The sequence below is a fragment of the Beta vulgaris genome, chromosome 6 (genome assembly GCF_026745355.1).
Source record: "Beta vulgaris subsp. vulgaris cultivar EL10 chromosome 6, EL10.2, whole genome shotgun sequence".
Taxonomy (NCBI): Eukaryota; Viridiplantae; Streptophyta; class Magnoliopsida; order Caryophyllales; family Amaranthaceae; genus Beta; species Beta vulgaris.
In genome coordinates, this window is record NC_079207.1 from 1,616,220 (window position 1) to 1,633,801 (window position 17,582).

The 17,582-nt window shown below is 34.6% G+C and overlaps 3 protein-coding genes across 5 annotated transcripts; 2 read left to right on the top strand and 1 right to left on the bottom strand.

Moving 5' to 3' along the window:
- The first annotated feature begins 561 nt into the window (after positions 1-561).
- On the top strand, positions 562-7,228 carry LOC104894902 (aspartic proteinase 36). Its single transcript, XM_010681265.4, has 12 exons — positions 562-1,001; positions 1,086-1,206; positions 2,690-3,117; positions 3,209-3,365; positions 3,903-3,985; positions 4,075-4,171; positions 4,331-4,403; positions 4,530-4,745; positions 5,721-5,845; positions 6,138-6,239; positions 6,325-6,422; positions 6,800-7,228. Exons 1-12 carry the CDS (start codon positions 766-768, stop codon positions 6,975-6,977), a joined length of 1,914 nt encoding a protein of 637 aa, XP_010679567.1. The 5' UTR covers positions 562-765; the 3' UTR covers positions 6,978-7,228.
- Positions 7,229-8,539: 1,311 nt separating this feature from the next.
- On the top strand, positions 8,540-12,097 carry LOC104894904 (U-box domain-containing protein 4). Of its 3 annotated transcripts, none has more exons than XM_010681266.4 (3): positions 8,540-8,982; positions 9,967-11,064; positions 11,596-12,097. In XM_010681266.4, exons 2-3 carry the CDS (start codon positions 10,171-10,173, stop codon positions 11,656-11,658), a joined length of 957 nt encoding a protein of 318 aa, XP_010679568.1. In that variant the 5' UTR covers positions 8,540-8,982; positions 9,967-10,170; the 3' UTR covers positions 11,659-12,097. The 3 variants fall into 3 exon arrangements, with proteins under 3 accessions (XP_010679568.1, XP_019105580.1, XP_019105581.1); XM_019250035.3 differs by having other exon boundaries at positions 10,063-11,064; XM_019250036.3 differs by having other exon boundaries at positions 8,540-8,963; positions 10,063-11,064.
- Positions 12,098-12,927: 830 nt separating this feature from the next.
- Positions 12,928-14,706, bottom strand: LOC104894905 (peamaclein). Its single transcript, XM_010681268.4, has 2 exons — positions 14,412-14,706; positions 12,928-13,444 (listed from the first exon to the last, which is right to left on the bottom strand). The coding sequence occupies exons 1-2, from the start codon at positions 14,512-14,514 to the stop codon at positions 13,260-13,262; spliced, it is 288 nt and encodes a 95-aa protein (XP_010679570.1). The 5' UTR covers positions 14,515-14,706; the 3' UTR covers positions 12,928-13,259.
- Positions 14,707-17,582: the final 2,876 nt, after the last annotated feature.

Consider the following 17,582-nt stretch of genomic DNA (forward strand, 5'->3'; position numbering starts at 1 on the left):
TATATATATATAATATATATATATATATATATATATATTCTATAAATACTTTGAATTTTTCACAAGTATTATGCACAATTTACATATAACTTTTCATTTATTTTGTATAATATAAAAAATAATATAGCTAAAATATATTTCGAGTCTGCTCACACCCTTCCTATAAAATATTAAAATTAATACAGATATATCATATAAACTTCTATAAACACTCCTTGATCACCAAAATAAAATTGACACATCTTTTAGGACCCTTCTTCCAACTTGGAGTACATTCATCATACACCCGAGTGTATCATGTTCATGGTACATCCAAAACTATTTTTTGCTCATTTGTTCATTCAAAATCTACCTAATGTATGATTATGTTCAGGTTTCAAATAAGCAATGAGCAAAAAAAATAACTTTAAATATACCATGCTCATAATACACGCGGATGGAAATTTTCAATTTCCTCCAACTTGCAAGTCTTAATACATCCCACTAAGATAGGTAGTGCTTTTTCCCTCCTTGTTATTAGCCAAATCACACTTCCAAATCTTAGATTAAGATTAAGTAGCATAGAAGCAAAAAAAACACCCCACTACCACTAGTAGTGTAAAAATTACTTAAATAAAAAAGCCGAGTCAATCCTCAATCTCTCTCTCTCTCTCTCTTTTCGTGTTTTACCAAGCATTCCGTCACTGAGTCGACACTTACGAATCGGTCAACATTTACCACAAAACACTCACACACTCGCCAGTGAATCGCCCGAGTCAGCTCACTATGACTCGGCGACGCGTCCGATTCTCCGCCATAACCATCACCATCTTCTTTTTCTCTCTCCTCACCTCCACCGTTGATTCTACCTCCGTCATCCTCGATCATCGTCGTTCACCTCTTCTACTCCCTCTCTCTCTCTCCAGAAAAATTCCCGACGCTAAACTCCGGCGTCATCTTCAAGCTAAACTCATCCCTGTCAATGCTCGCATGAGTCTCTTCGACGATCTCCTCTCGAACGGGTATATATCTATGTCTATAATTGAATTTCCTGCATTTTATTTCATTTGAATTTTGATTATCAATTTTTTTGGGGACTTTTTTAGGTATTATACGACGAGGCTTTATATCGGAACTCCGCCGCAAGAATTTGCCTTGATTGTAGATACAGGGAGTACAGTCACTTATGTGCCTTGCTCTGATTGTGATCAGTGTGGAAATCATCAGGTATTTTTCTTGTGATTTCAATTTTTTTAAATTCTGTGTTAAATTTAATGATTATTGATTATAATTTTGTTGTTTTGAGCAATTTGATTCGAAGTAACTTAGAATTAGGATTGAATTTGTTAGTGACGGTTGTTGGATCTGAATGAGGTTTTTCTTGTTTGTATACGAAATACATTATGCTGGTTTAGTGTATCACAAGCAATACTCTATTTTACTTTTCCAGTCAATCCTTAGCGTTTGATTTCTTTTTGAGAGGAATGAGAGTGCCAGTCAAGCTTCATTACTATTTGCCGTGTCGCCGGAATTTGCGCCTCCGTAGACAAGCTAGCTCTGATGCTCCTGCCATTTGAATATGGTCTTTGATATTGTAACTACACCTTGTACTTTGACAACTAAGCAAGTGCTCAATTCATCTTCTTTTGATTTATTTAAGAGAGATTAAGTTTAGATAAGTTTTAAGATAAACTCAAATATGTTAAGATGAATTGAGGTAAGTTCTGATTAATTTCAAATTTCGAATCATTTGAATAGGATACATCAAACACCCTAGGTTGATAGTAGTTAATGAGAGAAAGTGAAAATATTTAGATCGGCACACTTGTCAAAGCAAATATCTCTAATCATATATTGGTAAAATTTACATAATTTGGTATATGTTGAAAATATACATTGAAGTAATTCTTAAATTACCTTATATAACTAACATTTGTTTTGTTATACTTCATCAAGTCAAATTGTTGCAACCCCCAACTAATATGGGGCAAAGGTAGTAATAATTGATGAAAAACGTATTTTGTCTTTTCTACTCGTACAAGGTTTTCACTTCTGACATAGTGTTTAAAATGTACAATTCATCTAGCTTGTTTATTGGTCTAATACTTTTTCCATCTAGAAGTAGCTATCATATTGATAGTATAATTTGAACTGATAATGTGACAACGAAATATGGATAATGGTAATGCAAATTCTAGAAAAAGCTTTGTATATAACCCCCTATCTTATTGATATTTATATGTGCATAAGGAAATTACATTTTTTTTTTTTTTTGAATTTTCTGCTCTAGCAGGGTGGGATCTTATGTATGGTTAAACATGCATACTGGCCTGCTAGTTGGGGAAATGAGTTGCTTTATTACCTTACTAGGAAAAAAGTTGGATTGATATTAAAAGCTTCTCCCCATGCTTGTGATTAATAAGAGTGTTTATCAAATGTTGGAACTTGGACGTAACGTTTCGAAGCAAGAGGCAACTGGTGTCTGCCTAGACTTTGTTCAGCATTCGTAGAATAGAGATTTTGTTTTAAACATTTATGTAGGAACATATATTTTTTGTCTTCTATCTTTTTTCTGCTCAAATATGAAATACATGTTTGTTGTTGCCACTTGCATCCACAAAAAGGTTTCTCCATGTCACTCCTGTCCATGCGTTCTATTTGATGAAACAAGATGATTCCACAAAGTTTTCTCTAATTTTCCTATTTACAGGACCCAAAGTTCCAACCAGATCTTTCAAGCACCTATCATCCGGTGAAATGCAATCCTGATTGTACATGTGATGGTGACAATGCTCAATGTACTTATGAGAGACAGTATGCTGAAATGAGTTCCAGCAGTGGCGTTCTTGGTGAAGATATTGTATCTTTCGGGAACCAGAGTGAGCTTAAGCCCCAGCGTGCTGTCTTTGGCTGTGAAAATGTGGAAACTGGGGACCTGTACAGTCAGCATGCTGATGGTATAATGGGCCTGGGTCGGGGTGAACTAAGCATTGTTGATCAACTTGTTGACAAAAGTGTAGTCGGTGATTCATTCTCACTTTGTTATGGTGGGATGGATATTGGTGGGGGTGCTATGATTCTTGGTTCAATATCACCTCCCTCCAACATGGTCTTCACCCATTCTGACCCCGATCGCAGGTATGGGTTGGAAGGATTGGCTATCTGTATAAATTCACTATAATTTTCCTTAATATCTGACACATTTACTCTAGTTTCTGGATGCCAACAGTCCATATTACAATATCGAGCTGAAGGAGTTACATGTAGCTGGGAAAAGGCTGTCTATAGATTCGAAGGTTTTTGATGGAAAACACGGGACTGTTCTGGATAGTGGTACAACATACGCCTATTTACCAGAACCAGCATTTGTGGCCTTTTTACATGCTGTAAGGTTTTATTTTGAAGGAGCTTCTTTGTTATAATATTGAATTTATGATTCTAGATACTGCTGATGGACCTATGATAAGAAGAGTATAAGACACATGCAATTTGAATTGAAAATGCACTTTGGGGTCTGTTGTTGACTGCTTATTTAAAAAAGTTTTGCTGCATTCTTGTTTGTATGAACCACTAAATAAGAATGACTTAAAAAGAGTGTAGTTTGTTCGGTTTATACAATATCAATTATTTAAAGTTTAGGCTTAGATTTAGACTTGAAACTGAATATAGATGCTCAACACAAAGTGATGCTTAGTTTGGTATCTTCTATGCTAGAAATTTAGACTACTTCTGTATTACAGTCCCCCCCCCCCTTTCCTGTTCTGCTATTATCCGCAGCATATATGGCTAATTCCGAATTTTAACAGCTTTGGTAATACTTGTTTTTAGATTCAGTTATTTACATTCAGTTTACCACAACTGTAGAAAATATTGTATATGCAACAATATGTGTCAAATAAATCTTCTGTATGTTGTTAATGCAGTTAAGTAACGAGCTTCATGACCTTAAGCGAATCCGTGGACCTGATCCCAATTATAATGATGTTTGCTTTTCTGGTGCTGGAAGGTAGTGTAGACCGCTGACACTTGTAGATTGGCTTAACAGTTGATTTTTGTCCCATTTCTTGAATTGCTGTCATGCTTGTGTTCTCGCAGCAACATTTCAGAACTTTCAAAAGCATTCCCTGCAGTCGATATGGTTTTTGAACATGGTCAAAAGTATTCACTATCTCCCGAAAACTATTTATTTAAGGTGATTTTGTTGTCTTGTTCTTGTTTTTTCTGAACTACTTAACGACTTTGAATTTATGGCATCCAATTTCTTTAAGGATAAATCAGTAGGATGATCTCACTTCGTTGGTCTTCTATCTAGATCAGACCAAATCTTACATCTATCTAATTCCTTGTTCAGCATTCAAAGGTGCCTGGTGCGTATTGCCTTGGAGTTTTTCAGAATGGAAAGGATCCCACGACCCTTTTAGGAGGTATGCCGTGGTTGATTAGTTATCTGATCTTCTGATTTGCTCAATCCTTTCCTTTTCTTTGGGCTGTGTAGTTTTGTTTCATTGTGTGTAATCAATCTTGTTGTCACCTTTTACTTAACCCTATAGGAATAATGGTCCGTAATACTCTTGTGACCTATGATCGTGAACACTTGAAAGTTGGATTTTGGAAGACGAATTGCTCTGAGTTATGGGAAAAACTGCGTGTGTCTGGCGCTTCGCCAGCACCATCGCCTGGACCCATGCAATCAAGTGAGGAGGTTTCTGCTCCAGGAATATCACCAGCATCAGCACCGAACGGAGTACCAAGTTATGTTGTTCCAGGTACATTCATTAAGTGTTCCTTTTGCTTGTTATGGATTGAGTTTGAAAAATTCTATTGCATAAAAATTGCCTTTTAAAATGATTATATATTTGTCTTATTGGATCAGACAAGTAGGACATTCAATTTCCTTGTTTGAGTTAATACCTTCGGAAGTTTAAATATCTAGCTCTAGCCTCTAATTTAATGCTAGAGTAGTAATTTACTACAATTACATGCAGCCGTGTTAGTTGCTAGAGATCACGTGACTTAGTGGTGTTAATGGCTAGATAGGGAGGAATGCAGCATGTATAAAAACTATAAAAAGGACGTTTGTTTCTTGTTGTTCTGAGATTTTTTGATTTGCAGGAAACTCAGAGTTAATAGCATGTTAGGAGTTCCTGCACCTCTCAGAAGGCTAGAACTACTTTCGTAGGAGTGAAGCATTTCGCCTGACCTGGGATACTATTTTGTTATTTTCCTAGGCACCAACTTGAAGGAGGGCAAGATCCTTACATGAATATTAATAGTATGCTTATGGAAAATAATTATCTGGCACAATTCCAATTGCCCTCTATGTTTCTTGAGTATTTAGAAATGACTTTAGAGCTGCAAAATTAATCCTACCCTAGACTTTAAACAAATCTTGATTCAGCATGCATTAAGAGAGCAACTTTCTGTATGTGTGTCTGTGTGTGGTTTTTTATCGCCTTAGAAGGCTGTGTTCTGTTTATCCCTAAAAGGTTTTTCTACATTTGGAATGTGCTAGTGCTACACATAATTGGCTTCCAGGTAATGTGTACTTGGGTAGATGTTTTGCACCACCTAGGTGAAAGCCCAGATGCCGGTGAGGTTCCTTTATGCGTACTTTTGTGTGCGTGTGTGTTTGCGCGCGCGCGGGGGGGGGGGGGGGGCGCGTGCGTGCGTGTGTTTTGATGTTTAAATTTCGGTTATTTATGTGTCTGTTGACGTTTTTTTATTAACCTCTTCAATCTCAGGAGAAATAAAAGTTGGATTTATTACATTTGATATGTCTTTGACCATCAAGGACTCGGAGTTGAAGCCTCGTGTAAAAGAGCTATCTGGTTTCATTGCTCAAGAGTTAGGAGTCAATGTTTCACAGGTGAGCTGAGCAGAAAGTCGACTTTACGATAACAATGCTATTGAAAGAACTAAAACATGTTTTAAAGTAATTCAACTGCACTTACCTGTAAATATCTTGTCATATCATGACCCTATTTTTAGGAAACTCTTTTAGTAGTCCAAAATTATGTTGCTTTTTCCTCATGTGAGAGGATAATCTTCCAACTTGAGCTGTTGTAGTTTGAGTATCAGAAGACATTTTGGGATCGTGTACATCTTTTTTTTTCTTGACTCAATCTGTTAGTTAAATAGCATATCGTTGGTTTCTCCAGGTTCATTTACTAAATTTGACTTCATCTGGAAACGGCTCCCTAATAACATGGGGAATTTATCCTGAAAGACCAGCTAAGTATATGGCAAATACAACTGCAATGGTATGTTGTCCTTGATCAAAGATTATAACAGAGAAGAACGCTGGCAAGTAGATTTCATATGTTAACTTGTTCATTATTTGTGCAGCATATAATTGCTCATCTAGCGGAACATAATGTCCAACTTCCGGACACCTTTGGCAGTTATAAGTTGGTCAATTGGAAGGTCGAGCCACCTGTCAAAAGGTAAAATTATTTTTTCAGGTTTTACAACAACTTTTTTTTATATTCTGGTTTCTCCGGTTTTTTTGCGTGATCTTTCTCTAGTCATTGCTATAATCACTAGTACTAAGTTCTTTTTTTCTAATTTCTGTTGACCATTGAAGCTTGCGTTTTCTCAATTTATCTCCGTGATGGAGTTTGTGGAATGCTAATGATATGAAAAACACTATCCTAATTTCTAGGTGTAATATCTCTGGCCTTTTTGCTCACTACTCAGTGTTGCAATTTCGTGATGTGAAACTACGCGCTTTCTTTATGAAAATGGGCTTAAAATCTTTACTTCCTGCTTGTAATTGTTAATTTCTGCTGGTCATAATTTTGATTTTTCTGGAATGATGCAGGAATTGGTGGCAACAACATTACTTACTAGTTGTTATGGCAGTTATTGTTTCATTGATGCTGGGACTCTCTGTTTATGGGATCTGGTTCGTGTGGAAATGGAGGCAGCAAACAACAATACAATACAAACCTGTTGACAGTGATACTGTTGTTCTTGAGCAAGAACTGCAGCCGTTGTGAATGAATAATGACCTATTCTCTTCTGTTTTTTTTTTGTCCCAAATTTTTGCTTCTAGCATTATTTTTACGAACACGCTAAAAGAAATTACACAGGTTTTTATTTTAAATGTCAAATTTCAACTAGGAGATTGCTTGATTAACAAGAAATGCCTAGAGAATTAGACTATTGCCACTCTAAATTTTGTAGATAAAATTCTTAATTTCTGATAAATAATGTAATCAATAGTTGAGAAAAATGTTTCTTGTGCTAACTTTTTTTCTTTGTATTTTTTTATGTGTCTGCAAGTCGCAAGTTAAATTCACATGATGTTTGAATGACTGTTTGACACTCTTAGCTTGCAGGGTAGCAGATACGCTCGAGCTTTTGAGTGTGAATGTGAGATGTTTATGAAAAAAGGCTTATAAATATTCTTTTTCTAGATAGGTAACATTTTACATGTTGAATCATCCTGACATAATTCCAAATGAGTCTTCATAATGTTTATTGGAGAACTGGACAGGAGTTGTTATAGCTAGGAAATTACTTGTTTTGCTGCTTAGTGTTGTTTGGTTTGTGTTTATTAATTTTTATTCACCCACTTTCTTTTTTCATCAAACTCCCCCGATTGCGGCTATTGGGCTTTGTCTGTGAAATTAGTCTCAAATTGACCATTAATAATTTATATTATAAGCCAATTATTGAGGAGTTTGGTGTCCATGTAAAAAGAACAATAATAACCTTACTCACATGATAATTAAATTAAATTAATTTGAAACTTTGATGTAAATTTTATTTAATCTATAGATTTTCGTTACATATGTACATGATTATCTAATGCTTCGCTAAATAGTATTGATGTCAAATTTTCTTTCTGTAGAGGAACTTATTAAACAATTTTTCTTACCTATTCGAAGTTATTAGTTGTAATAACACAATTTTGCTTTTAAATTTTACATGTGTACATTATTGTTATGATGAACATTCAAACCCTTTACACCCTGGAATTCATGATGATATTCCACTAAACTGTCACCTTCTCTCTTAATTTACTCCCTCACGCATTACAAGCTGACGTAGGAAGGTTTGCGGATAAGTTCGATAAGGAAGCGCGACAAAAAGGCTGAAATGATTTGCACTAATCGGGCCGACGGAGTCCGATTGCTTATTGTGATACCTTTTCGGAAGCGGAACGGCCCAACGAGTCAAACTCACGGCTAATAGGCTTTTTAAGCCATCCGAGTTCGTTTAAGGCCCGAAATCAGCCTTTTAATTATTTTCGAATTTTATTATTTCCTTAATTTCGTATTAGGGTTTTGTTTTACGTATTTAAACATTATTAGGTCAATGTTTTGAGGCAGTTTTTGACTTTCAATAATATCGCAGAGTTCATACTCTTTTATGTGGATTCCGAATTTTTACAGATTTATCACTTGTAAATCTGTCTGTTCTTGATCAAGATTAGCGCTTGCTTTTCTCCATAATTTCCGACTGCGTCACAAGCATACAAAGACTAGTTAACCCCTTGACTAGTTTCAACATAATACAACATTTTTTTTCTCTCCAACGTATGAAACAAATATTAAATAAAATTTGTGGGTCAACATTATAGACGAATTTATCTTTTGATGAAGACTCACGGCTCACATCGCACATCTCACGAGTCCATGATAGACAATCGTCTTGCTTTTACACGTTACTCGAAAGAATGACTCCGCAATTGTTATCGTTGGAAGTTGGTTACAAAGACAGAGAATTGCCTAGAAAGAAAGGAACTACAACTAATAGCATCTAATAAATTCTTTATTTCTTAGGTTACTTACCAATTACCATTGACTAATTTCATCTAAATGGTCAAAAGTCAAGCAAAGTACCGTGCATTTCTGCACCACACCACATATATAAAGTGCCAAACCAAAACACACGGAAATTTAATCGACGTTTTGAAATGTCTATGTCTCCATAATCTACTGCTCATGATTTTTTGGAACACCGCCATTTTTGCTGCTGTGAGTTTTCTTCTTTAAGGTTCTACTACTTTCCTTTTCTTTTTTTTTATTGTTATCTCAATTTTGCTTTTTGCTTTATTAAAGTAAATCTGCATTAAAAAATTATTGCTTTGTTTTTTGTAATTGTTTTTTTTTTTTATATATTTATTACTTGTTCCAATTAAAAAGATTGAATTTTTGGGTAAATATGTAGTAAATTGAAGTTGCTAGATATACTATAGTTATTTACTTACTGAAAATGTGATAAGTTTTGTTTGATTTTAATGTTTGATTGAATTAAGAAAACACTTTTTATTGGTGGGTCTGACTCTTTGGTTTTTTTCAGTTTGTTGTTGCCCAGATTTGTGTTTGATACCTAAAATGTCAATGTGTATGAATATATTGATCCTTCATCCGATTTTATAGAAATAATCTGATTATAACTTATTAAAACTTGTTTTTACTGATATAATTCCTATTAAATTGCTACCATGGGATAGTTTTTACTGATTCAAACCATTTTTATCTGTCGAAATTTGTGTTGGATAATTAAAACTGATTTTTATTGAAATTGGCATTAATGAATTGAACGTAATAGGTCTATTGATACTTGAATCAGCTTCATATCATCTCAAAACTCGAAAAACAAGTCGAATTAGCAACTACGGTCTATGGGTTTTTCATGCTAACTTTTAAAGCAGATATAAACACAAACAATATCAGCATATGATGATTGAATTTAGAAGCCTTTAAAGTATGCAGCTTTTTGAATAGGTACGAGTTTACCCTTGGTGATGTTTTCCGTCCAACCAAACAAAGCCTTCGAATAGTTGAAAACCATTGATTTCTGACTAGGACAATGTCTTAGAGATTAGTCTTAACAATTATGCATGATTTTGGACTCTCAAATTTAGCAAAAGAGTAGAATCATGCTTTTTTCGTGATCATATTTCTTGCATGTTTATTAATCACTAATCTTGATGATCATATTGAAAGATAGTGCTATGTGTTGTTTGTTGTACAGACAACTTCGTAGCCTCATATAAGAAGTCCCTTAAACTCCAGTCCACCATGGTTACCCTACGAAAAAGCTGATGATCATGTCAGTAAACTATTGCAGAACTCATCACAAGCCAATGACATTATCAACAAATTGGATTACAGATAACAAGGGATTCTTCTGGCTCAGCAATCATTCAGCAGAAGGAACAACTGAAAAGATACAATTATGTTCAGTCAAACGAAACTCACATCTGTAATTGTATCTACACAAACAAAAGAAGCCCAAGATAAGGTTGATGGGGGCATTGATACCCGTATCAGGGAACTCGTGGCAAACCTGAAAACTAAAACTACTTCACTTGATGATCAAACTATAAGGGAAGCCACCTCTGAGCTCCGGCGATTGTCCAAGGACATGGAGAATGCAATTTCTATAGCAGGTTGTGGGGGCATTAGCCCTTTGGTTGACCTGCTTGAGTGTCCAGATATAATAACTCAAGAAAACGCAGTAACATCCCTTCTTAACTTGTCGATCAGCAACAACAACAAGATCAACATTGTGAAAGCCGAATCATTTCAGCCTTTGGTCCATGTCCTTCAAACAGGAACCCCTGAGGCTCGAGAAAATGCAGCTGCAACTCTATATAATCTCTGTTTTTCAAAAGAAAACAAGATTAGGATAGGAAGCTGTGGAGCTGTTGGCCCTCTGGTAGAGTTATTACGGTGTGGAACACATCAAGGTAAGAAAGATGCAGCCACTGCTTTGTTCTGCTTGTCTACATGTGCGGAGAATCGACTCACAATAGTGAGATCAGGTGCTGTAAAACATCTGATAGACTTAATGAACCCTGCCACGGGAATGGTTGACAGGGCCGTGGTTGTGCTGGCAAATCTTGCTTCTAATTACGAAGGAAGGAAGGCTATTGCTGAAGCAGGAGGAATATCTCTTCTAGTTGAGGCAATTGAGCTAGGTTCACCCAGGGAAAAAGAGAATGCTGCTGCTGCACTTGTACATTTCTGTTCAGAGAGTAACAGATACTGCAGAAAGGTGTTAGAAGAAGGAGCTGTGCCGTCATTAGTGATTTTGTCCAACTCAGGAACCTCAAGAGCCAAAGAAAAAGTACGCTATTCGACTATCCATTTCACACTCCTCCCTTACTACCAATTCTAGAGTGTAGTTTATTTTGGGATCAAAGATTTACAAGCTTAAAGCCATGAAAGAAAATAAACAGCTAACTGTTCAGTAGAACAAAGTGTATATTGACATTTTTACCTTTAATTACCTTCCCTTTAGTCTGTAAGCGAAGCGAGGTCCATAAACCCTTTGTTCTGTGGAGAACTGTCAAGTTTTTATAGCCGAACTCTGAAACAATAGGCTACATTTAACTCTGATAATCGGAGCTTGCTATATCTAAAACAAAAACTTGGCATAATGTTTATTATGTGATATTGGGATATTACTTCTATTGGTTATGTCTATGTTTCTTTGTAAGAAATGCTTTTTTAAGGTTTTAGTTAATGATATACTTAATGGTCAAAAAACTCAAATGTGGCCTATTATTTTGAAAGGAGAAAGTGAGATTTCATGTTTCATCATCCCTGATCATATACATCAAGATGCTTATCTTCCTTTTCCATTTTGTTGTTGCAGGCTACTAGGCTTCTTCGACTTCTAAGAAACCTACAGCAACTGTATATTGCTAGGGAAGGCTGATTAGTACTACACCAGGAACTTTGAATCGTCATCTTCTGCGGTAACTTTTAGGCGCCAATGCGCTTACGCTGGGGAGTATAAATGAAGTACTCCCTCCGTCTTTAATTACTTGCTACACTGTTTTGGTCACAAGTATTTTGGAAAAGATATATGGCGTGACGTGAATCATATTTTTTCGGAAAAGTGACAAATATTTGAGAGTATAGGAAGATGACAAAAATAAATGTAAATATTGTTACTTTTTGATAGGCCATAAAACCATTCATTTATGAATGATGTAACAAGTAAAAAAAAGACGGGAATCATAAGCGAAAATCATGTAAATTGAGGGATGAATTCTGTTTTATGATTGTTTGCCTCAAGTGTCACTAATTTGTGATACGTTTATTATGTGGAAACGATACAGAAATACAACTTACTACCTACTTTTGCTAGACTAGTTCAAAAGTGTATTATGGTCTATGGTAATTGTACCTTGATGTAGGGGACTAACAAATTACGCGACACTAATCTGCTTTATCGAGCACAAACAATAGTACATTTAGGATCTGTTCTCCCCAACTTATTTTCAGTTCAGTTCTATTCAATTCGGTTCGGTTCAGTTCTATTCAATTCGGTTCGATTCAGCTCAGCTCTTGACAATACTTTTACTCTCACCTATAACTATTCATTTCAGTTAAGTTCAGTTCAGTTCTATGCCGAAGAAAATAGACCCTTATATGGTCTTTTATGTGAACAATGTAAACTAATATAGAGTTCATAATATATACTACTCCCTCTGTCCCAAAATACAATTTCCATTTTCGTTTTGAGTATTTCAAAATATAATTCCCATTTCCATATTAATTCCACATTTTTCGGTAGTTTATGTGGAAAAATCGTATCCTATCATATATTTGCTTCTTGATTTTATTTTTTCCTTTGTTTATTCAACCAAAATATTACAATTAATACTCTTTCACCAATTATTCTCCATTCTCTCTCCTAAAATCATTTTTTTCCGTACAACATTTATTTAAATAAACGAAAAATCTTTACTATCTCTTATATCATACTCCCTCCATCCATAATATAGTTCCCATTTCTATTTTGAAAGTCAAAGTTTAAAAACTTTGACCAAATATTCTTACTAATATATACAAAAAAAACATATTCATGAGAAGTCTTGTTAGATTCGTATCAATGTGTAAATTTATCATATCAACTTTTTATATTTTTTTACTAATAAAAAATAAAAGATATCATAAGTCAAAAATACGTCTTGGAAACTGTACAAAATGAAATGAGAACTATATTTTGGAATGGAGGAAGCACTTACATAAATTACCATAAAAAAATAAAATAAAAACTATATTTTAAAACAGAAGAGGTAAAACACACTTACATGTTACATCTTATATTACCAATACCATAAGAAATTCGATACGCTACACTATTATGCAATTGCCTAAATTGATGTTCATGTGACACCAACATTTATTTCGCACATAATGACTAATTACTCTTAAAATCATATTATCTAACTCCGGATTTAGTTGTCATATTGCCAATTAAAATAACTCTATGACAATTAATTTGTAAGATTACGGTAATAATCATATTTAAGGGCACTTTGAAGTGCCCTTAGAATTCCTCATGTCTCTGTAGCAAGGACATTCATGTTTGTTGCCATAAGTCCCTGATGGAACACAATTGCACTTCTCGCAGCAAAGTAAGCAAAATTTCATGCAGTCTTCATGTCCAGATTTACTGCATCTAATCCCACACTTGGAGCCACAAAACGAATCTGCATGCATCACATAATAGAACAAAATTCCACACTTGATGTCAGGTAATAAGAGAAAACAAGTGCAGTATAATTTATACTTTCTTTTGTTTCATTGTACATGTAACCAAACTCCTTCTAACACTCAATTTGCAAACAGACAAATTAATTATACTCAATTACTTGTCTTAATAGGAATTGAGGTTGACTCAAACGATGAGCTTTCCCATCTTCCCTAATAAGGTTTAAGGTTTAATTCATATCCTATGCATTTGTTTGGGATTCAAGAGGGGAAGGGGGTTGGAGTATCTGATTTGTAATGGGCTTTTGAGTGAGGACTCTATACGATGGTAGTCCAGATGAATTCTTCTTACCAATTTTTTAAAATTACTTGTCTTACTTATGTTTACAATTTTTACTTAATTAGTACTCTATCGTCTACATTTTTATTTACATTTACCAGGATGTCTTAGCCTAGTAGTTAAAATTAAAGTATCTAAACAATAGGTTACATGTTCGAATTTCCTTCCCTTCTTTGTGCTTTGTACTGTCTTCGTGGCTCATATGGGTAAAAAAAAAATCTAGATTTTTATTTTTATTGGTAAAGAGAAGTGTCCTACGAATCGTAATCTCGCATAGGCTAATTCGGCCTGAGTTACACAAATTGTGAGATACAAAACTTATCACTACGGTTAACTGGCCAAATACTACTTGGTTGTCTATCATCTACATACAACAGCATATAAAGGAGCTTAGTTGTACGTATGAAACAGGTGAAGTATTTGATATACAAGTATTTGAGTTAAGCGGAGGTTGATCTTGAGCTTATATGGTTAGTCATTTTCCTACTCTTTTTTTTGATAATATCACAAATTTACATGTGTGTTCATCTTGACAGATTCCTTGAAAGTGGCCCAAAAATGGCAAATTTTACCAAAAACAAAAAAAAATAGGATTACAGTAGTAAATCAATGAAGAAAATACTCACTGGTGTTGGACTTGACTGCATCAGCAAGAGCCAGAGATGGATGAACAAAGGATGAAGCAAGAACAAGGAAAAGAAGAGAAAGAGTTGCTATAAGAAACTTCATATTTCTATGATGTATTTAGGAAATTAATTGCAAGTATTCTAAGGACATCATGGTGGAACTAGATATATAGCTGAAAAGAACGGTGAAAAGATCAGGTCATGCAAAAATTATACACATGGCTAGCTAATAGTAAGGCCTAACTCCTAACGAGTGTAAATCCTCTCTAATCTCTAGCATATGACCTGTTATTTCAGAGGGTTCGAATTTCACGTTGCATAAATATAAACTATACACATAATTACTTTCAAAATATAAAAAGGACTTTTTTGTGTCAAAAACCACTTTATAAAACATTAAATTTTTGAAAAATCATCTTATATATATTTTTTTTAACAAAAACAAACCTTAAACATAAAATTTTTTATTTTGATAATTGATCTAATGTTTTGGCATTCATGGCATGTGCAAGGCAATTGACTTTTTAAATCCAACAAAATCCATGACATGGACAATGCCCGGAACCTTGGATCAATTATCGGAATAAGGTCATAAGGTTTGTTCTCAAAAGAAAATTTTTGTTTAAGGTTTGTTCTTGCAAGAAATTTTTTGTTTAAGGTTTGTTTTCGCAAAAAAATATATATAAGGTGGTTTCTCACAAATTTCATACTTTATAAAGCGATTTTTTAATAAGTCTATGTAAAAATGTATTGTTCGTTACGTGTTAGTATCTAACTACTAGATTTTGGACACATCTTCTATTGAATATTGATAGTGCAAATTAAAACATTTGTCGTAAATCTGCATAATTCATCATATATCTGCGTATACTATGAGTATGTATGGTGTATTCAAAACTATTATTTGCTCGTATTGAACCATCTAAAATGATTAATGAGCAAAAATGTAATCTTAGGAGTATGATATTCATGGGGCACTCCAATTTATAGTAGAATTTGCCTTGGAAGTGGCTATATGTAGTACTCCCTCCGTCCTATAATATAGTGCTCACTTCTCATTTTTCACAAGAATTAAGGAAAATGGAAAGAGTTTTAGGATTTCACAAAAATATATATTTAAGTAAGTGTTTATTGGGTATTTTTGTCTTGGAACTAGTTTTTTTCTTCTTTTTCTTTGAAAATAAAATGAAAGAGCAATAAATATACCTTGGAATAGTGTAAAACAATGAATAGGGGGACATATTTTAAAAGAAAGTAGGGGTATTTTGGAAAGTTTTATGTAGAAATGAAGGATAATTTAGTCTAAACAAATTGATAAAAAAGAAATAGGCACAACATCCAAAGAGAATGCAAGCACTATATTATGGAACGGAGGGAGTAGTTGCAAAGGCCTAACTAAGAAGAAAAAGTATCTATTGGAGATATTTTTAAGATTGTAATTTCTTACATTGTTGGGCATCTGAATTGACATTGAAATTTATGTGGAGCCTCATTTAATTTCTCATTTAAAGTGTAGATGCAATGGTCGTAAGCTTTAACGACAGAATCACATGTGTACATGACAACACAAAGGTACAGATAATTGAGAAATGTGGTCCTCTGTTGTTGTCAACTTGTCATACAGGATTTTGTATTTTTTCTCTTGTTCGGTGAATGACCGATTTTCTCTTTCACTCGTGCATGCCAAAACATTGGCAGTGGTACGTCAACATTTTGGTGGTTACTAAATACTAGCTACAGAAATGCTAGTACTCCCTCCGTCCCATAATATAGTGCTTGATTCCATTTTTTCACGGGAATTAAGGTAAATAGAATCTAAGAGGAAAGTAAAAACTTTTTATTATTAAAATAAATATTGTGTGGAAAAAGGTGATCTTAGGAAGAGAATGAAGAATAATTGGTGAAAGAGCATTAAATGCAACCCTTGGGTTGAATGAACAAAGCAAAAAGCTAATTTCAAGAAGCAAATAAATAATGATGACACGATTTTTCTAGGCAAATCACAAAAAATTATGGAATTAAATATAGAACCAAGCACTATATTTTGGGACACCCAAAATGAAAATGAAGCACTATATTATGGGACGGAGGGAGTAATAAATTAATAATGCACTTAAGGTGGAATGTGGGTGTGTCTAGAAATGAGGGTAGATCGAGTTCCTTGCACAGAAGTTGAAGTGTCCTCGTAGTAGGATAATTATGAAAATGAAAGAAAACAAAAAAGGTACGAATTAGGCTATTTAGAGAGCATGAAATTAGATATATCAATGGACTATGTATTTTTACTTTGAACCCAAAAAAAAAAAAAAAGTTGGCTTGTCTGTTAATACTTAATAGATATTACATGGTTAAATGAGTAAAGGATATAATGACTGTGTAGTTCTTGTTCTCCACCAAGTTGTTCTCCAAGGCAAATAGCCTTTGTCAAAAAGAAGGCCATGCATCACATATAGAGACTCGAGTATGTTGGAATAAAAGATTCGCAAAGGTAGAAATAGATAACTTTCAAGGCTGTGCCGTGATAGGAGATCACTGACTTGAAAGCAATTACGACCCGACAATGGTGGTTATCAATCTTGGCCGGAATGCACCCCAAGGTTTACACAGCATCTAAAAATGCCACCACTAGCAAACTGAGCTTTAGAGAATAGCACGAAAACCCAGGAAGAGAGAAGAGAAGAGTGTTTGTTTTTGTGTATTCTTGACTGAACAGAAGGCACTGATTTTATAGGGAAAAATCAGGCCAAAAACGGGCAACAATCAAGACAGAATTAATTGGGCGGATAATTAGGAATTGTCATGAATAATGTAACGGTCAAAACGTTACAGAATTCCAACAGCCACACACGCATAGCTCCCGGGTCCAAAACTTTAGTTAAGTTAAGTTTATTCCCCAAAGCCCATGGCCCTGGCCCGGTCCGAGCGGCGCGCGTGTGATAGCAAGCCCAAACCAAACATATCATCCAACCACAAAAGCATCTCTAGAACCAACTCAATAGATGAAAGGAGGGAGGAAATATATAAACATGAAGAAATTCCCTCCCACAAGCAATGTGGGACAAACAAGAAAATGAGCCAAGGCTTTTCCAAGCCTTAACTCCAACAGAGTATATTGATGCATGTAATTTTAGGTGCTAGGATCTTGGTAATTTATCTTACTCATCATAACCC